The 21013-nt window shown below is 42.3% G+C and overlaps 1 protein-coding gene across 3 annotated transcripts in view; it reads right to left on the bottom strand.

The window, feature by feature from the left end:
* PPP2R3B (protein phosphatase 2 regulatory subunit B''beta) overlaps positions 1 to 21013 on the bottom strand; it is a 102921-nt gene that overhangs the window by 57441 nt on the left and 24467 nt on the right. Inside the window, exon 1 of one of the 3 annotated variants that reach the window (XM_040336273.1) lies at positions 19479 to 20104. The exons of the other annotated variants lie outside the window; for them this stretch is intronic. Within the exon in view, the coding sequence (XP_040192207.1) occupies positions 19479 to 19628 (150 nt within the window). The 5' untranslated portion in view covers positions 19629 to 20104. Of the gene's footprint in view, positions 1 to 19478; positions 20105 to 21013 lie in introns of those variants that run through there. 3 annotated transcript variants of the gene reach the window in all.

Below are 21013 nucleotides of genomic sequence, written 5' to 3'. Positions count from 1 at the left end.
TACCATGTTTTTATTATACCTAGTAGCCTCTCTCTAATTGTAGAGGAAAAAACTCTGTAGTATTCCATACCTTCCTACATGCGCTGTAATCTCTATGATCTTGTGAGTTCCAAATAGTCTGTCCTATATTAAAAATGTTTTAGCATTGCTGCACTTAGATGGTGCTGCTCCCTTTTGAGGTTTTGCTATAAGCGCCTAACCTGAGGGAGGAGGGGGAAGACAGACCTCTTATCACAATTTGGATTAGCAGCAAGGATGGGAAGTGTTATCATAAATGGGAAATTTTAATTATCCAGACAAACTGGGCGGAAAGAACCATGCATTCGTCTAAAGCTCGCCAGTTCCTAGACGTCTTGCAGGACAAATTCATGGGTCAGACGGTAAAAGCACCAACTAGAAGCAGAGTTACTAGACCTACTGATTACCAACAATACACACCTGATCACGGACCTGGAAATAAGGGGTAATTTAGGAAACAGCGATGACGGGTCAATTAGCTTCAGTATAAAAAAAATCACACAAAAATAGGAAACATAAGGGGGAATACAGAAACATTGAATTTCAAAAGAGCAAACCTCTGCAAACTACAAATCTTGCTAGAAGATATACATTGGGATAAAATCTTAGGAACAAAAAAAACACAAAAGGAAAAATGGGTTTTCTTTAAGAGCATATTAAATAAGGGCATTAGCCAGTGAAACCCATTTGGAAATAAATTTAAAAGGGCGAACAAAAGTCCTGGATTACTTAACTCCAATGTAAAAATGCATATAAAAAAGCAAAGGAGAAGGCCTAGGGATCATCATCATCATCAGCTTTCTGGCTTTACAAAGAATGCAACAAGGAATGCAAGGGTCCTTTCACACGTGCGGACCGTTCGTCCGTTTTTTCATACGTCCGTTTACGGACTGCAATGCTTTCCAATGGGATAGCGTACGTTAGCGGATGAGCATCCGTTAACATCCGTCTCCGTTAAGCTCCGATTTTTTTGAACGGAAGAAAAATCCTATTTTTCTTCTGTCAAAAAAACGGAACGGACGAAAAACGGATGTTAGCGGACGATGCGTTTAACATCCGATCCGCCAACATCTGTTTTTCATCAAAATATGTAATAAAAATAAAGTTCTAACAAAAAAAAAAAAAAAAAACGGATGAAAAACCGGATCAACTGATGATAAAAATCGGATCTAAAAAACGGTCCGCACGTGTGAAAGGACCCTTAGGGTGCAATTAGGACGACCAAGATAGAAGACAAAAAAAGACACATAGCAAGGGAGAGAAAAAAATTCATAAAAAAAAAAAAAAAAAAAGAAAAAAAAAAAGAAGGGAGAGGACAGACCATATTGGGCCCCAAAAAGAATGAGAACGGAAATTTGGTTTCAACGGATGGGGAGATGGCAAAGGTAGTGAATTTATTCTTCACGAGGGAATCAGGGGACTTCCATAACCAAAACTGCAGTGTTTATCCTCATGACACAATACAGGAAGCACCCTCATAACTAACAGAGGACAGAATTAGAAACAGACTTGGAAAACTTAACATTAATAAGTCACCGGACCAGATGGCTTGCACCCGAGTGTCCTGGGGGAACTCAGTCAATTAATTGCCAGACCATTGTTCCTAATTTTTACTGACAGTCTACTGACTGGAATGGTACCAGCTTATTGCCTTTTCTCCAATGTAGCTCCAATATTTAAAAAAGGGACAAAAAACATCCCTGAGAATTACAGACCAGTCAGTCAACATCAATTGTATGCAAGCTCCTGGAGGGGGATGATAAAGGGACTATCTACATGATTTTCGTAATGAAAACTGTATCATTAGCAGTAATCAGCATGGACTCATGAAGAATAATTTTTTTGCGAAACCAATCTATTAACATTCTATGAGGAGGCGAGCTGCCATCTAGATAAAAGGAAGGCCTGTAGATGTGGTGTACCTGGATTTTGCAAAAGCATTTGACAGTTCCCCATAAATGTTTATGGTACACAGTAAGGCCAGTTGGCATGGACCATAGGGTGAGTACATAGATTAATAATTGGCTAAAAGGGCGAGTTCAAAGACGAATGGGGAGTACTTGGAATGGTCAGGGGTGGGAAGTGGGGTCCCCCAGGGTTCTGTGCTGGGACCAATCCTATTTAATTTGTTCATAAATTAACTGGATAATGGGGTAAACAGTTCAATCTCTGTATATGCAGACGATACCAAGCCAAGCAGGGCAATAACTTTTGTGAAGAGATGTAAAAACCTTGTAAGAAGATCTCAACAAATGAATGGGGTGGGAAACTACATGGCAAATAAGTTTTATTGTGGAAACATTTTAAATAATGCATTTGGGTGGCAAAAATATGAATGCAATCTACTCACTGGGGGGACCTCTGGGGGGAATCAAGGATAGAAAATTACCTGGGGGTCCTAGTAGATGGTATGCAATGCCAAGCTGCTGCTAACAAAGCAAAAAAAAAAGAAAAAAAAGGAGGATTAACTCCAGGGATAAAGCGATTATTCTCCCACTCTAAAAGACTTTGGTCTGGCCTCACCTGGAGTATGCTGTCCAGTTCTGGGCACCAGTCCCCAGGATGGATGTACTGGAAATGGAGCGAGTACAAACCAGGGCAACAAAAGCTAATAAAAAAAAGGGACTGGAGGATATTAGTTATGAGGAAAGGTTACGAGCACTGAACTTATTCTCTCTGGAGAAGAGACGCTTGAGAGGGGATATGATTTAAAAATATACTGGTGACCCCCACAATAGGGATAAAACTTTTCCATGGAAGGGAGTTTAAAAAGATGTGTGGCCACTCATTAAAAGGTTAGAAGAAAAGAGGTTTAAAACAGACTGCGGAGAGGGTTCTCTACTGCAAGAGTGGCAAGGATGTGGAATTCACTTCCACAGGCATGGGTTTCAGCGGGGAGCATCGATAGTTAAACTATTGGATAAAAAGCACCTGAATGACAACATACAGGGATATACAATGTAAGACTGACATATAAATCACACACATTGGTTGGACTTGTGTCTTTTTCCAACCTCACTATGTAAGAGTATTAAGATAGCACTATGGGCATCTGTCAAAAATATATATATTGTGAGGGCGGGACCCTGTGCTATGGGAAAGATTGCTGGGTTACGCCATATGTTGGAGAGAAAGACATGCTGATTGCACAGCTGTGTGTTTGGCCATTTAGTTCTGACCTGACCATAGCTCAGGGCCCCACCCCACAGACAGAAGGTCTGTGCTGGGAGTCAGGTGACTCCCAAATCTCTCTGAGAAAAGTCAGAGAGTGGATGCATCTTTTCAGGAGGCAGATGTCATTAAGGACTGGAGGAAGCGAGGTTTGAGCTTGGCTCCAGGAAACTGTTCTGAGGGACAGAAATTGCGCAGCAACACGCTGACAGAAGAAGCTAGATGTGTGCTTACCGTTGGGAAACGGGTAGTTCTGAGGAGCAGATCTTGGGCCTAAGCTAAAGGCCTGAAACAGCCGGATGGCAAGTGTGTGAAAACCAGGAGGCTAAAAACTGTTGAATTTGTCAAGATACAGGAATGGTGGAACCCCCTGCGAGGGCTACTATTGTATTTGTGAACTTTCGTGTTTTTTTTAAATAAAAGTGGGCTACCAGGCCCTTAAAAACTCAGTTCTGGATTGACGTACTCACTGGAAAACGCATCTATCGCTGGAGTCCAATAACCCCAATCTTACAATATATTATACACACACACACACACAGTCCTGTCTTTGGATAGATGGGCGTGATCTTATTATATAGTTTTGGTAAACGTAATATGGCAGACCCGCTAAGTGATATTTTAAATGGTGTGTACATACACACACACACACACACACACACACACACACACAACCTCTTGTGGCATGGGGGTGTTTAGCTCAAGTGGTAAATTAGTTTTTCCAGCAAGTCCACAGCAGTCAGTCATCAGGTTTGAGGGCATGGCAGCCCATTTTTATTAAAAGGAACAAAATAAAAGTTTATACATAGGATTTCCCACACAGGGGTTCTTCTCCAGTAAACTCACACAAGAAAATGCCAAGCCTCCTGGCTCCTAGGCTTACACTTCCCTGCTAAACCAGCCTACTCCTGGTTTTAATGGGATTCTTTAGTCCCTGGGTTAGCTCACTGTTTTACCTCACCTTTTACCTCCACTTTCATAGTGACAGAGCCTCGTTCTGTCACAATAAAAATATATACACATACATAAAACATGTTAAAAATGCAAAAGAATGTATAAACATTACACACTTCATACACAAATCACTGAAGATTTTGTGGCACGATAAAAAGTCCAAGTCTATAACCACATTATTAGCAAGATCAAGTCCAAAAGTTCTCTGATGAAATTCTGGTAGGCTTGGGTTTACCCATAGTGGGGCGTTTGGAGAATATATAGCTGGGGTACTGGGTGGTAACAGTTTAGAAACTCTAAAGATCCGCAGGGTCATGGCCAGAACAGTAGCCCCTTCCCTCTCCCTAAGCAGCAGATGGTGTATTAGGTTCTGGAGAGATTAATGTGAGGTGAAGATGGCTGCCTCTAGGGCAGCAGCTGCATTGTTGGCCTCAGGATGAAATCAATAGGCATGCGCCAGTTGCGAGGCAATATAGTACGTCTGGAGACAGGGGAGAGCCAGGCCCCTCTCCAAAGTAGGTAGCTGTAAAGTTTGCTTAGCGATCCTCACCACACCACCCCTCCACACAAAATTGGTGATTATGGAGTCTCTTTAAAATGTTGCTTTGGTGTATATATATATATATATATATATATATATAATGTATGTATGAATTGCTCAGAATGTACAGGAATCGCGGGAGATAGATAATTTTGAAAATATTTATTCTTCCCAACAGTGTGAGAGGGAGATTGTTCCATGTTTTCAAGGTAGTTTTTAATCTACTGATAAGGGGGTCTAACTTGATCTTGGCGTAGGAGGAGACGGAGTTTTATCAAGACCCTGAGATAACGAAAAGTGTGAACTATTTGCAGTGGGCACGCGGGGGGTAGTGTCATGGGTGTCTCCTGGTCAATCTGAAACAAAAAAAGGGACTTGTTCCAATTGACCTGGAACTCAGAAAAGTGGCCAAACCATCGGGTAATCTCCAGCATGGCTGGGAGTGACCACTGGGGGTCCTCCAGATACATCATCATATCGTCCGCATATAAGGACACTTTTTCCTCTAGGCCCCCAATCGTCAGTCCCTTAACCTCCCCACTGGACCTTATCAGTGCAGCTAGGGGCTCTATTGCCAACGAAAACAGGAGTGGCGATAGCGGACACCCCTGTTGGATGCCTTTCCCATAAGGAGAGGCACCGGATATGGATTTGGAGTATAGGAGTTGTACCCACTTTATAAAAAGGGAGTGTCAAATCCGAATTTAGCTAGAACTTGCAAAAGATAGGGCCATTTGACCGTGTCGAAGGCCTTGTGAGCGTCCAAAGCCAGTACAGCGCGGGAGCCAGCCGCGTCATGAACCGCTTGTATATTGGTAAAGAGTCTGCATAAATGAATAGAGGTCGATCGTCCAGGCATTAATCCAGTTTAGTCCGCCCCTATAATGGTAGTAATTACTTTAAAGCGTTGGGCAAGCACCTTTTAACATCCGAGTTAACAAGCGAAATCGGTCTATATGGTTCGTAGAGGAGGTGGTCCTTATGAGGGAATTAAAACTATTAGCGCTTCCGACAAGGAGGGCAGTAACTGTCCCGTTCTAAGGGCATATTGTACATTCGCAGTAAGTGAGGGATTAACAGTTCCCGAAATTGCATGCACCACTCAATGGGAAATCCATCTAGGCCTGGCATTTATGTATGGCAAACGACTGTATAGCCTCCCCTATTTCTTCGGTATTCAAAAATTAACAACCTCATAAAAAAAAATAAAAAAAAAAAACACACTGCAGTTGTCTTCAGAGTGCTCAAGTCCAGAAAGCGCCATGACCGCCTCCTACAGTTGATTCATCTGCGGGATCAGGGCACCACCATTTCAGAGCTTGCTTAGCAAAGGCAGCAGACAGGTGCGAGCGGATCTGCACACACAGGGAGGCAAAGACTTGGAGGATGGCCTGGTGTCAAGAAGGGCAGCAAAGAACCACACGCGAGGACAGACTCATATTCTGCAAAAGGTACAGGGATTGGACTTGAGAGGTAAAATCATTTTTTCTGAGGAATCCCCTTTCTGATAGTTTGGGACATCCAGAGGAAAAAAAGGTGAGCGCTACAATCAGTTCTGTGTCATGCCAATAGTAAACTATCCTAAGACAATTCATGTGTGGGGTTGCCAAAACACACACACACACACACACACACACACACACACACACGAATAAAGAATGGCACAAAAAAAAAAAAAAAAAAATGGCCAGGAGACTTCCCAGACCTTAATCCCATTCATAACTTGTGGTCAATCCTCAAAAAAAAAAAAAAAAAAAAAAATAAGAACCAATACAAATTCTGGCAAACTCAAGCATTAATTATGCAAGAATGGGTAGCCATCAGTCAGGATGGGCCAAGAAGTTGACTGACAGAATGCCAGGAAGAATTGCAGAGGCCTTGAAAAAGAAAGGTCAACACTGCAAATGTTGACTCTGCATAAACTTACTATAATTGTCAATAAAAGCCTTTGACACTTCTGAAATGATTGCAATTATACTTCAATATATCATAGTAACATCTGGGGAAAAAAAAAAAAAAAAAAAAAAAAAAAAACACACACACACATGCAGTCCATCGCTGGAAAACATGCACATCTGCCCATTTTGTATCTCTTTAACCACTTAAGCCCGGGACCAATATGCAGGTTATGGACCGTGCCCATTTTCACGATTCGCCACTGCGTCGCTTTAACTGACAATTGTGCGGTCGTGCGACGTGGCTCCCAAACAAAATTGGCGTCCTTTTTTCCCACAAATAGAGCTTTCTTTTGGTGGTATTTGATCACCTCTGCAGGTTTTATTTTTTGCGCTATAAACAAAAATAGAGCGACAATTTTGAAAAAAAAATAAAAATGCAATATATTTTTTACTATAATAAATATCCCCAAAAAAAGATATATATAAAAAAAAAAAAAACTAAAAAAAAAACACACCACACACCACCACATTTTTTTCCTCAGTTTAAGCCGATATGTATTCTTTTACCTATTTTTGGTAAACAAAGAAAAAAAAAAAAATAAAAAAAAATAAGATTGCAATAAGCGTTTATCGATTGATTTGTGCATAATTTGTAGCGTTTACAATCGGACACTTTTGACACATTTTTGGGACCATTGTCATTTTCACAGCGAAAAGTGCTATAAAAAAGCACCGATTACTGTGAAAATGACAATGCAACGAATGAGTTAACCACTAAGGGGCGCTGTTGGGGTTAAGTGTGACCTCGTGTGTTTCTAACTGTAGGGGGGTGGGGCTGGACGTGTGTGACGTCAGTGATCATCGTTCCCTATATCAGGGAACAGACGATCACTGACCTTGCCACAGTGAAGAACGGGGAAGGTGTGTTTACACACACCTCTCCCCGTTCTTCAGCTCCTGTGACCGATCACGGGTCCTGCGGGCGCAGTCACGGAGCTTCGGACAGGGTTTGCATTCTGGCGGCACGCGTGACTCACGGCTGGGCTCTTAAAGGGGACGTATATACACACGTCCCTGTGCCCAGCCGTGCCATTCTATCGGCGTCCCTGTGCCCAGCCGTGCCATTCTATCGGCGTGCGGCGGTCCTTAAAGGGGTTGTAAGGTTTAATTTCCCTTCTACATTTTTTTTTTCTTTGTCTGAAGTTCTCACTTCCTGTTTCTCCTCAGTAAGCTTGCCACCATCATCCGAGTGGTGCATAGTCAGCCAGAACAGCTTACTGAGGAACAGGAAGTGAGAAATTCAGACAAAAAAAAAAAAACATTTAGAAGGGAAATTGAAGGAAAAGGTAAGTGAACCAACAATGCACTAGCTTAAAAAGGAACCTATTTAGAAAATATAAGAAAGAGAAAGAGAAAAAGAAAAAGAGACTTGTAATGCGCGAACTGGAATACTTGCACTCCACTCCCAAGTTATGTTGTAGGCCAACACCACAGAGCATTTGAGTGGTGTCAGCCCTGTACAGTGGTCTTTTTTTTTTTTTTTTTTTTTTAGAAGAGTCAAACCCTGCATGCCTCCAACCAATTCTCTACAATTATTTTGAAATTCAAGATAAACTAGGATAGATAATTAAACTGGGTGCATACTGTCCAAGAAGCTGGTCTAATGTCTGGCTTTTGTCGAAGGGACTTGCTAGAAAAAACAGCATCCAAACGGTGCTTGCGGCCAATCACTGTGAGGGATGATCAATGTATTCTGACAGGGAAGGTTAAGGGGGAGAGTGCAAGTAGTCCCCCCCCCCCCCCCCATCAGACTACAATGGCACAGTGGGGGAGATTGTCGCACCAACATCACTTGTGTTGGCAAAATGATCTGTCAGTTTGTTTTGTAGTGCATACCAAGATTTAGGCCCCATTCACACTTGTGCGACTTCTCATGCGAATTTGGATCCCAAACTCGCATGACAAGTCACACCCAAAAGAAGCTGTCAATTAGTATGGCCATTAACCTCTTCCCGTCTTCCCGCCCGCATGGCGGGTTTTTACGGCCACAATGTGACTTCGAATTGCCGGGAGGCCGTCTATATACGGCCTCCAGGCCACTGGGGGGTGCGCGCGCATCCACGTCGGTAAGGTGCCGATGCGCGTGCCTGACTACCGTGATGCCTGCCAGGCACCCGCGATCGGCGGTCACAGAGACAGGGATGTGGAGCTCTGTGTGTAAACAGGGGAATACATTAACCCCTTCCTCGCCCCTAGTGTTAACCCCTTCCCTGCCAGTCACATTTAGACAGTAATCAGTGCATTTTTATATCATTGTTCGCTGTATAAATGTGAATGGTCCAAAAAATGTGTCAAAAGTGTCCGCTGCAATATCGCAGTCCTGACAAAAATCGCAGATCTTTAGACCGCCATTACTAGAAAAAAAAAAAAAAAAAGTCATAATTCTATCCCCTATTTTGTAGACGCTATAACGTTTGCGCAAACCAATCACTATACGCTTATTGCGATTTTTATCAAAAATATGTAGAAGAATATGTATTGGACTAAACTGAGAAAACTTTTTTTTTTTTTATTATTGGATATTATAGCAAAAAAATTTGTTTTTTTTCAAAATTGACGCTCTATTTTTGTTTATAGCGCAAAAAAACAAACAAACAAAAAAAAAAAAAAACGCAGAGGTGATCAAATACCACCAAAAGAAAGCTCTATTTGTGGGAAAAAAACACGTCAATTTTGTTTGGGAGCCACGTTGCACGACCGCACAATTGTCATTCAAAGCGTGACAGTGCTGAAAGCTGAAATTTCACCTGGGCAGGAAGGGGTTATATGTGCCCAGTATGCAAGTGGTTAAAAATACTGTTCGTTAATAAATGGTGAAAACATGTTAGAACAACCCTTTAAAAACAACAATGACGTTTATTACAAATTGGCACATTAAATATGGCCAACACTGCCCAACTGGTTACCCAGAGTCAGCAATTTATGGCGTTAGGCATTAGCTCAAATTAAAGGGTCACTAAAGGAATTTTTTTTTTTAGCTAAATAGCTTCTTTTACCTTACTGCAGTACTGGTTTCATGTCCTCATTGTTCGTTTTTGCTTTGAAGTAGCTGTAATTCTGCTGTGATCTCCACACTTCCTGGTTGCCCGTTTCCTTATAACCACAGTACTGGGAGCTTTTCACGGTGGTCTAAGCTGTCATTACTGTGTGTCTAAAACTTCCCAGAACCAATCAGATTCATTTTAAAAACAAAACACTGCCCTGGATTTGTTGTTTTTGTTCTGTGAGTCTTCCCGACTCACCTCTCACCCGGAACTTCATTTATGTACCTTTAAAACCGAACGTGAAACTAGAGGCACATTATATGATAGATTAAATTCAATTTTTAATAGGGATCAGTTAACTTTTATGTCTCTATACCCTGTAAACAGTCATTTCAGCAAAAAAAAAAATAAATTCCTTTAGTGACCCTTTAATTAAGGGCATCATTCCACAAGAGTTCAGTGCAAACCAACAGCTCTTAACCTACACTCTGCAAAAATATGGAATGGGAATGTGTCATTAAGGTCACCAACTGTGCATTGTTTAAATGTGATAAAGTGGTCATTAGGAACCTAAACTCTAGTAGCAATTAGGTGAATTGGCTGGGTCTTTCTGCACGGTGACAGCCGTGCATTTTCTTTAGACTTGCATTACTTTCACCAAATTACCACAGTGTTATGTACAGAAGTACACTACGCTAGAAGGATAAGCAAATATTTATTGTATCCTACAGCTCCAATATGCAACGCTCACAGGACTCAACTGGAGACGTAGGTTTCATTCACAACAGAGAGTGTTGTAAATGCATGAAAAATCCATGCGTTTTTGCACACATCTACGAAACATGCAAAAACCATGTGTCGCGTTTGCAGTGTCATTCATCATTAACGCGCCACAAACGTGGCAAAATGCACAAGGTTTAATGTGGAAAAATCCTACGGTACATAAGCTAGCTACTACTACGATTTTGCATGCATTCTCAATATGCTTAGGTGCGACTGCAGCCTTATCTAGCAGGTAGCAGATAGCCGTCGGTTCACACTAGGGCGACACGACTTCCAGCACGACTTTCAGAAGCAACTCCAACACGACTTGAGCATGAACCACAGGGCGATCTGGGGAGATTTACAACACGACTTGAAGTAGTCTCCAGGACAGGAGACATTCCAGTGGCCAATAAAGCCGCATTCACACTGTAACGCGGCGTATTTCGCCACGACAAATTGCGGCGTATTTAACCCGCGATTTGCCGCGACAAAACGGGTCTTTTTTTTTTTTTGACAACACATTGTTGTCTATGGCCGAACGCCAATGCCGCCTGAAAAAAAGGGTCCGGGACTTTTTTTCAGGCAGCAGGCGTACGGCGTTTCGCGTGACATGTGCACCATCTCCATAGACACCAATGTGAAATCTCCCCTCCAGCGGCACGAGCGTCGGGCTTCTGGCGTGAAAACGCCTAGATGTGAATGGAGCCTTAAACAACCATCAGCTCTGGGAGAGGGAGGGGGAGGGAGGGGTTTGCCTGAGAAATGTATGTTATCTTCCTGGAAAGTAGCTTCAGTTAAAGACAGTGATCAGACTTGGAAGCGACTTCCATTGAAATCAATGGGTACAAATCGCCTAGAAGTAGTACAGGAACTTCTTCTGAAGTCGGAGCGACTTAAAGCGGTGGTTCACCCACAATAACAACATTTTAGCATTAAATTAAGCATAGTAGCGCGAGCTACAGTATACCTGTATTTATTTTTTTTGCCCGGTACTCACTGTGCAATCCTATAGTGAAGATTCCGACTCCCCGCAGGGAATGGGCGTTCCTATCCAGAGGGAAGATGATTGACGGCCGGCTATGGCACGTCACGCTCCCCGAAGATAGCCGGAGTAGGTCTCGGCTCTTCACAGCGCCTGCGCACAGACTATGCGCAGGTGCCGTGAAGAGCCAAGTCCTATTTCGGCTATTTCCGGAGAAGCGTGACGCGCCAGAGCCGGCCGTCAATCATCTTCCCTCTGGATAGGAACGCCCATTCCCCGCGGGGAGTCGGAATCTTCACTATAGGATTGCACAGTGAGTACGGGGCAAAAAATAAATAAATGCAGGCATACTGTAGCTCGCGCTACTATGCTTAATTTAATGCTAGAATTTTTTTTTTATAGGGTGAACCCCCTCTTTAAGTAGTGTGTATTAAAACCGCTCCCATTCACTTACATTGCTTTTCTGGACAGCGCGACTTGAGACGACTTCAAGTCGGATCCCAAGTCGCCCCAGTGTGAACCAACACATTTTTTTTTTTAAATCAGGCTGTCACATTTGAAGGATTGCTAAAAGTTCTACAAATTTGTGATCCGTGTATCAAATCATGAAAAGTCAACTGTCAGGACCCATTCATACTATTGCAATGCAGTAATGAGCATTAACAAAAAAAAAAAAAAGTGTGTTTTAATATAGGCTACTGTAATTCATTGTGAACGATACTTCATCACACAGTAGAGTAGCCTGACATAGGCCAAGAACACTTGTCCTCTACATATACAATACAGGCAGGGAGTAAGCGCTGTCACCCCTAGGACAGAAAGCGAGTCACCGGCAGGATCACAGGCGAAAAGGAAAAACAGCCACCTTCAGCCCTGGTTAACACGATGAATTGCAAATATATATATATATATATATATATATATATATATATATACACACACACATACACATATATACACACACATACATACATACATATATACACACACACACACACACACACACACACATTTCTGTTTGATTCAAATGCGATTCAGTACAGTGCAGTTTGAGCCCATTCATTTGAAATGGGCACAAATTGCACCAAAAAGTAGTGCATGCACTACTTTTGGAAAGGCACTGCACCGGAAAGTACAAAAGTACTGTGCGTTCCGGTGCAGGTAAACGCAGTGTGTTTGGGGTGCCATTAACTGAACAGACACCCTCTGAAGATTGCAACTGCAGTTTGTTTTGAACGTAGTGCATAAAATGCACATGGATATGCAGGTTTCCCACACCACGTCCTAGTGTGAACCTAGGCTCAAGGATTGGAAAGCCTGCAACAAGTCAGTTGTTGCATTTAGATACACTTTAAAGGATAAAATGGTACCCCCCCCCCTCCTTTAATGCATTGTGCAGCAGAACCGATAAATGTTTTCAACTTCTTTAAAGTGCAGCTAACCTGTGGTTTTTGAGCATGCCAAAACTCCTGCATGCTGCATCTTTGGTGCACTTTCTGAAACTGTACCAAAACCACAGGACTGCACTAGGGTATGTATAGCGTGTTTGCATGGGCGTCTGCATGTGTGCGCGTATTAGTCAAAGACTAGAACAAACACCTCAAGACTAAAAAAAAAAATGGGACTGCCATTTTAGTCCCAAGACTAAAACTAAATCGAAATTTGCTGCCAAAACTGTGTGTATATTTTATATGAGGGAGAGGGAATATATATCTATATCTATCTCCGTGTGTGCGCGTGTGTATTTGGAGCGGAGACTGCAAGCCAGGCTCTTGTCCAACATCAGTGCCTGACCTCACAAATGTGCTTCTGGAATAATGGTCAAACATTCCCATAGACACACTCCTAAACCTTGTGGACAGCCTTCCCAGAAGAGTTGATGCTGTTATAGCTGCAAAAGGGCGGGCTAACTCAATATTGGACACTACTGACTAAGGCTGGGATGCCATTAAATTTCATGTGCGTGTAAAGGCAGGCGTCCCAATAATTTTGGTATCATAGTGTACATTTACTTTGTTCCCTGCTCTCAAGGAGCCGACAATCCAAGTTCACTACCTCACATTCATACAATTTAGACTGGGGCCAATTAATCTACCACCATGTCTTTGGAGGAGGGGAGGAATTTAAAAAAAACACACACACACACGAAAATTATAAAAAAAAAAAATTGATATGAACATATTCATCAATAAACTGCATCAAGCGCAGGATTTTTTGGGGTTGCAAGGAAATAACCAAGCAGCATGGAATTCCTTGGCTTAGAAATCCAGATGCCTTTCATTTGTAGAATCCAACATGGCTTTGTGTGCGTTTATTGCCCCCGTGTCTGTAGAGACAGACAACTGCAAACATCTGTCCTACAGTACTAATTTCACCAAAAGTTTTTATCTCGGATACACCTTTATGAAGTATGCATAGCAGAGCAGTCTAATATCAGAGCAGCAGAAAGGGAAAGTATTAGAAAGCAGCCATATGTAAACCTATACAAAAATAACTGCAATACTACTCCTTAATTTATCCATCATAAAGCAGAACTAAAAACACATTGATTTAATGGTTTCCTAGAACAGTTATATTCAAGGCATGCCGTGATTGAGAATTATCACAGTTGCAACCAAACTGTCATCCCGAAAACCAAACAGAAGCAGCTTTGATTGCAAGAGCTTGGGGGGGGGGGGGGGGGTTAGTTTCGCATTAGGGCTCATTCAGATGGGCAATTAAGGCTATCCTCTGTGCAGAACAGCTGGCAGATGTGTGAGCATCCATCTTGGAGCTGCATGCAAGCAACCCATAGATGGTGTGCATGCACAGGCTGTGTGAACATAATTTCATGTCAAAGTTTAAGCAGCAGCAGGTGCACAGAGCCTCTGCAGATGTAGCATGAGAGACGACCCATTCACCATGAACAGGGGTGCTTATGATGAGCAGCATTTATGGAAAACCTTTATCCCAAAAAACTGCTATAAAAATGTTAACCGGCGTTTGGCTTCAATTTGTTAATGTATTTAAATCTTCTAGTGCATCCAACACTACCCCTCTCACATGACTGCCAGCGTTGCCCTCGTAAAGGGGTCTCTGTTGCTACTTCATCCAGCGTGTAGGCACCCCAATACTGAAGGTATGTTGGAAAAATAAATAAATAAAAAAGTTAACTATATGCAGCCACCACATTTAAAAAGGATACATACAGTATCTCGCAAAAGTACGTACACCCCTCACACTTTTGGAAAAATGTTATTCTTTTTTGAAGAAATGACACTTTGCTACAATGTAAAGTAGTGATTGTACAGCTTGTATAACAGTGTAAATTTGCTGTCCCCTCAAAATAACTCAATGTCTAAACTGGCAACAAAAGCGAATACACCCCAAGTGAAAATGTCCAAATTGGGCCCAATTAGCCATTTTCCCTCCCGTATCATGCGACTCATAAAGGCCCCTTTCACACTGGGGCGCAGACGGCGTCGGCAAAGCGCTGCTATTTTTAGCGGCGCATTACCGTAATTTTTGCAGAGGTATTCGGCCGCTAGCAGGGCGTTTTTAACCCTCGCTATCAGCCAAAAAAGAAGAAGAGTTAAAACCACCCGCAAAGCACTGCTGCAGCGGCACTTTGCCAGCGGTACGGTCGCGGTGCCCATTCATTGCAATGGGCAAGAGCGGTGGAGGAGTGGTGTACACAATGCTCCAAAAGGTGCTGCTTGCAGGAGATTTTTTAACATCCTGCCAGAGGACCGCCCCAGTATGAAAGCCCTCAGGCTTCTTTGATTCCAGTGTGAGCCTGAGGGCTTTCACACTGGAGGGTGCTTTGCAGGGGCCATTTTTAGCGTTATACCGCCTGAAAAGCGCCTCAGTGTGAAGGGGGTCTTAGTGTTACAAGGTCTCGGGTGTGAATGGGGAGCAGGTGTGTTAAATTTGGTATCATCGCTCTCACTCTCTTATACTGGTCACTGGAAGTTCAACACGGCACGTCATGGCAAAGAACTCAGACGATCTGAAAAAAAGAATTGCTGTTCTACATTAAGATGGCCTAGGCTATAAGATTGCCAAGACCCTGAAACGGAGCTGCAGCACTGTGGCCAAGACCATACAGCGGCTTAACGGAACAGGTTTCACTCAGAACAGGCCTCGCCAAAGTTGAGTACACGTGCTCAGCGTCATATGCGGAGGTTGTCTTTGTGAAATAGTTGTACGAGTGCTGCCAGCATTGCTGCAGAGGTTGAAGGGGTGGGGGGTGGTCAGCCTGTCAGTGCTCAGACCATACACTGCATCAAATTGGTCTGCATGGCTGTCCCAGAAGGAAGCCTCTTCATAAGACGATGCACAAGAAAGCCAGCAAGCTATTTGCTGAAGACAAGCAGACTAAGGACATGGATTACTGGAATCATGTCCTGTAGTCTGAGGAGACCAAGATACATTTATTTGGTTCAGATGGTGTCAAGCATGTGTAGCGGTAACCAGGTGAGGAGTACAAAGACAAGTGTGTCTTGCCTACAGTCAAGCATGGTGGTGGGAGTGTCTTGGTCTGGGGCTGCATGAGTGCTGCCAGCACTGGGGAGCTACAGTTCATTGAGGGAATCATGAATACTAACATGTACTGCGACATAGTGAAGCAGAGCATGATCCCCCTCCCTTAGGAGCCTGGGTCGCCGGGCAGTATTCCAACATGATACTGACCCAAAGACAACCACTGCCTTGCTAAAGGTGATGGACTGGCCAAGCATGTCTCCAGACCTAAACCCTATTGAGCATCTGTGGGGCATCCTCAAACGGAAGGTGGAGGCGCGCAAGGTCTCCAACTTCCACCAGCTCCGTGATATCGTCATGGAGGAGTGGAAGAAAACTCTGGTGGCAACCTGTGAAGTGCTGGTGAACTCCATGAATTCTAGCACTAGACCTCTGTAAATCCAAACTGGTAACCGTTACATTTTAAAACGTTGCGTTTGGAGTTTTTTTTTTTTTAAGTACCATAGTTTGTTGCCATTATAGGAGCGTGCACAATTTTAAAGCATGGTATGCTAGGTATCCATTTACTCGGTGTGACATCTTTCACATTTTTTTTCAAAAAAAAAAAAAAGAAAAAAGTACCGCTCCAAGCCCTGCGACCTATGCTGTGCTCCCGCCCTGTAGTACTGACAGGTGCAGACTGCGCTGATCCGTGGAAAAAAGAAATGTTCCTGGACTGCCGTCTAAGTATGACTTAGCATCTATCCATGATGTGAAACAGGTTAGCTTTTTTGTCCCTGATGTCCACTTTCTACCATTGATTGCAGTGTTGCATGAATTTTTGGATGTTATACAGCTTTGGATTTTATCCTTTGTTCATTTTGTTTCAATAAATCGCCTATCGGAGTGCGGCAGTCGAGGAACATTTCTTTTTTCCCATGAAATTATTTCTGCGAAAAAATATTACAACTAATGCCATTTTATTCTTTAGGAGGATCTCTGATAGATAGAGCATACATACAGCAAAAAATACTGATTTTAACTTGTAAGCAACTAGGGTCAGAAAAAGACTTGCGCATGAAAAGGTTAATACTACCTTAAAAGTTACTGGACATGTACTGAATGGGGCCCAGGGCTGACCCCACAAGCTTCATGCACCCATGTGGAAGAAAAACAATCTGGACTGTAATGGGGTCAAGTCTTATTGCTAGTCCCAATAAAAACTAGGATATGTAGATATTATCAACTTAAATGGTTAGATCACCTTTACAGAAAATAAAAAGTTGAACAGCGGATACTCGCTCACATTGATGGTGCCGACCAATCAGAATCCATCTGGCCTGTTCTGGAAGTGCTGACAGAGAAGAAGAGGAAAAACAGCAGGCATTTCAAATCCCCGGACCACTGGAGTGGCTGTTGAGGTGCTGAAAGCTCAGCAACCCTGGAAGTAAAGCGCTGTTGTCAACCCTGCTCAGATGCACCAACCAGAGAGTCTGTTCATGTGACCCCCTTGGAAATGTTAATGTTTAGGCATATACTTTGAGATTTATTAGTAACTGCATGCAGGAAATATAGCGGTGGAGAAGTGGAAAGGTAAGGTTTAAAAACAAACGGTATTGTTTTTTCCTGAACTTTGAAATTTATTATAGGTTCTTTATACAGCGCTTTATATATTGTATATTCACATCAGTTACAATAGGAGTTTATCAAACAAACAGTATCTTAGAAATAACCTCAAAGTATTAAGAGTGTATACCTGGCACTTGTCATTACTAGCCTTTCTAACTAGTGAGACAACATCCCTATAAGGCAGGATTCTCAACTCTCATCATCCTGGGACTCTGAATACCGAACATCTTGTTGTCAGCTCTGGCATGCTCGATCAATCAGTTTCTCTTTTTCACGTTCAACCAAATATTGACAAATAGAGGTTTTAGGTTTTAAGTTGGCAACAATATAATAAAATTAGTTTTCTAACCAGGACCCAAGCCAAAAATGCATGACAAAAAAAAAACATGCCCACATATAAATAATTTTTAACACTAGAGATGGGCACAAGGACTACATAACCACCACATGTATAGCGAAACAGAACCTGCAGAGGTTTCACAATTTTTTTATATATATTATACACACACACACACACACACAATCAAAAACAGCATGGGTACTCCAGCACTTCCCAACAACCATACGATTCATGGGCTCTTTTAGGCGGTCTGCAGACTGGCAATGGCTAGGATGCACAATTGTGCAACTAAAGTCCCTATTGATGAGGCATATCCACTGAAGATACAGGAGGAATCGTATTTGCCATTTAACTCATCAAAACAATCTATACCCAGAACAGTAGTGCATGCTCCAAAAATCAGTCCAATCACCACATTTGTTTTTTTTTAATTCACTTCAATGAAAGAATGTTTTAGGTGCAGTACAGTCAAGCAATTCAATGGCTTTTTATGGCCTGCAGTTTTTTTGCTCGTGGATTTGCAGGACACAAAGCCAGCAATGTGACAGCCAACATATCTGAGGAAAAACGCTTTAAAAATACTTATTCGGACAGACATTGCATGTCCATTAAATTATATCTAAACAAAGAACAAAAGATGTAATACACTGCAGCTTACCAGTCCTTAGAATTGGTAGCTGCATTTGTTTTCTCCCCCCCCCCCAGCCTGATATGGCCATAAAAAAAAAAAAAAACACACACACACACACACACACACACACACAGTCTTAGGTCACATTGACAGCATACTAAAATTGCAAAATCCTGCAATTCTTGCCTGCGATATAAGAATTGCAGTAACATAGGACAGGCTTGCAGTGCCATCATTTCATGTGATTTTTTGCGATAGTCGTGTGACAAAAACACACAAAAATCACAACACCAAATGCGCCTGGTACACAAGCTTCTATGGCACGGTTTTGGAGCATAAGGAGGCCCCTTTTAAAATAAAAGGGTGCTGCTCCAAAAATACGCCACAAAAAAGGCAATGCGGGAGCGTCGCTCAGATGTGAACGGGGCATTATCTATGGAAAAACAATGTTGCCATTTAGACAGGACTACAAAAACCTCCCCCTCTTCTGCACAACATGTAGTTCTCAGAAATAACTGGGAACACCAACTTGTAAAACTGTACAGGGGAAGCACCTTTATCAAGATGCTGAAAGGATAAAAAACAGCCGTGCGCTACATTTTCTACATCGGGAAACAAGATGCACAATCCTTCTCGGTTTGCTTCTGCACCCGGCCTAACAAATAAATGAACCGATGCTTTGAAGTGTTTGGAAATGTCACTGCCCCAAACTGGATTAAAAGAAATTAAAAAACAAAGCCTGCTATAGCTCTCTGTATACCTATACTATAACTACATGGCTGTCACTGCACACAAGAATGAGCATGTCCAGGACAACTGGTAGGTTTCAATGTTGGAATGAGCTCCGCTATAAAGAATCTTGGTTTCAGCAGTCAAAAACTTATTTTTATTTACGTTTATTTTTTGTTTTTTTATATAGAGAGCTATATATAGATATATCTAAAAATAATATTCCACTATACACAAATAGTAGCAATAATTAAAGCACAATTTACGGCATAATAAAAAACAAAATTGCCTTCCATTTAATGTAACTGCAAACATTGGAACAAATCATAAGCCAACCTGTTGGATCTGCTGAAATGCTTTGAGTCTTTTCTTAAATCTTGAAGGCAAAACAAAATCACATCCACGAGCCAGCAGTGCCAATTCCTTTCTAAGATCCGGATCTTGCCGCAAAGAAATCTCTTTCATTCTCATATTTCCAGATTTCATATAAATCCTTCAATGCCACAAGGAAAACCCAGAATATGTACAAAACTTGGTTCCAACTTAATGGGAAAACTTGCAGGGAGAGCAGCAACTCTCTCCAGGTCTATACATTGACAAAAGCAAACAGACTGTCAGATAAAGACACTGCTTGTAGAGTCACTGAGGGGGGCTGCCCTTTACAAAAGACATTCCACACACTGAGTCCTCAGTTAAGCAACAGGTTGATTCTTTTCACCACCAGTGAAGAACAGTTTTAAGAGACAGACGCAGGACAGAAATGAAAAAAAAATCAACCGAAACAAACTTGGTAGCCGAGATGCAGTTTCCTGCTGTCTTTCTAGTTTGTCAAAGCTCAGTGGAAGTGCTCTGTGAATGAAGTACACCCAGGACTGTCAACAGGCACTCACTAGTGCATTCACATTCCTGTTCCCTTCAATGTGGCCTCTATCACATCAGCAAATATGTTGGGACTGATAGAGCCAGGCAGAAACAGGAGAGCCATTCAATCAGCAGAATTTAGCACTGCAAGGCACTGTGTTGGATTCTTGGACTACACAGATCTAACTCAAGTAGTAGAATATTAACAGAACTGGAGATAGAGGTGTGCATTGACCATTGAACACCAAGTGTAAACAGTAGTATGCAGGAATGTAGTAACCAGCACAGTAATATAGATACAAATTGTATACAAGTACAAAAACAACAAAAAAAAAACGTAATATTTGGGCTTTTGGCATAATTTGAAACAGTCTCTCTCCCCCCTGCTGTGAGGGCTTAGATTCTCTTGTCAGGTTATTTATTGCTGTGTCCATTATCACAGGAGTGAAAATAAAAATGTATGACCAAATATAAAAAGCAGTCACTTGGCTGTATAGCCATATGCACCAGGAATATACACCTGCAGTGAATGTGTTGCTTTATAAATACAGCATTATTGCACCAGAGTAGGAAATAGGTGACATTCTTTCATGGGCAACTAGCTAAAGCTGGTCATACACAGGCTGATGGGGAAAAAATAATCACTGAACAGTACACAATCAAGGTGAATAGAGGAATGCTCCCTGCTGTGTTCTTGTATTCGGACAGCAGAGATTCCTCCACTGTCAGAATACACCGATCAGCGTGGATGGAATAAAAATGTAAAACTTTCCAACAAAACCATTCATGATTATTAGATCAACTTCTCATGCATGGGAATAGCCATGGATGAAAATTTGGCTGGCCCCTGCTAACCTGGCTGAATCCATCTATGGCTAGCTTCAGGGCCTTGTTCACAAATGCGTCGGCTTGTATAAGGCCCCTTTCACACTAGGGCGGGAGGTGCGCTGATGGTATAGTGGCGCTATACTGTCGGAATTACAATGATATTCGGCCGCTAGCGGTGCAGT

Source organism: Rana temporaria, chromosome 2 (genome assembly GCF_905171775.1).
Source record: "Rana temporaria chromosome 2, aRanTem1.1, whole genome shotgun sequence".
In the NCBI taxonomy this organism is placed as follows: Eukaryota; Metazoa; Chordata; class Amphibia; order Anura; family Ranidae; genus Rana; species Rana temporaria.
The sequence above is the reverse complement of the archived record's forward strand: the minus strand, read 5'-3'. Positions and strand labels throughout refer to the sequence as shown.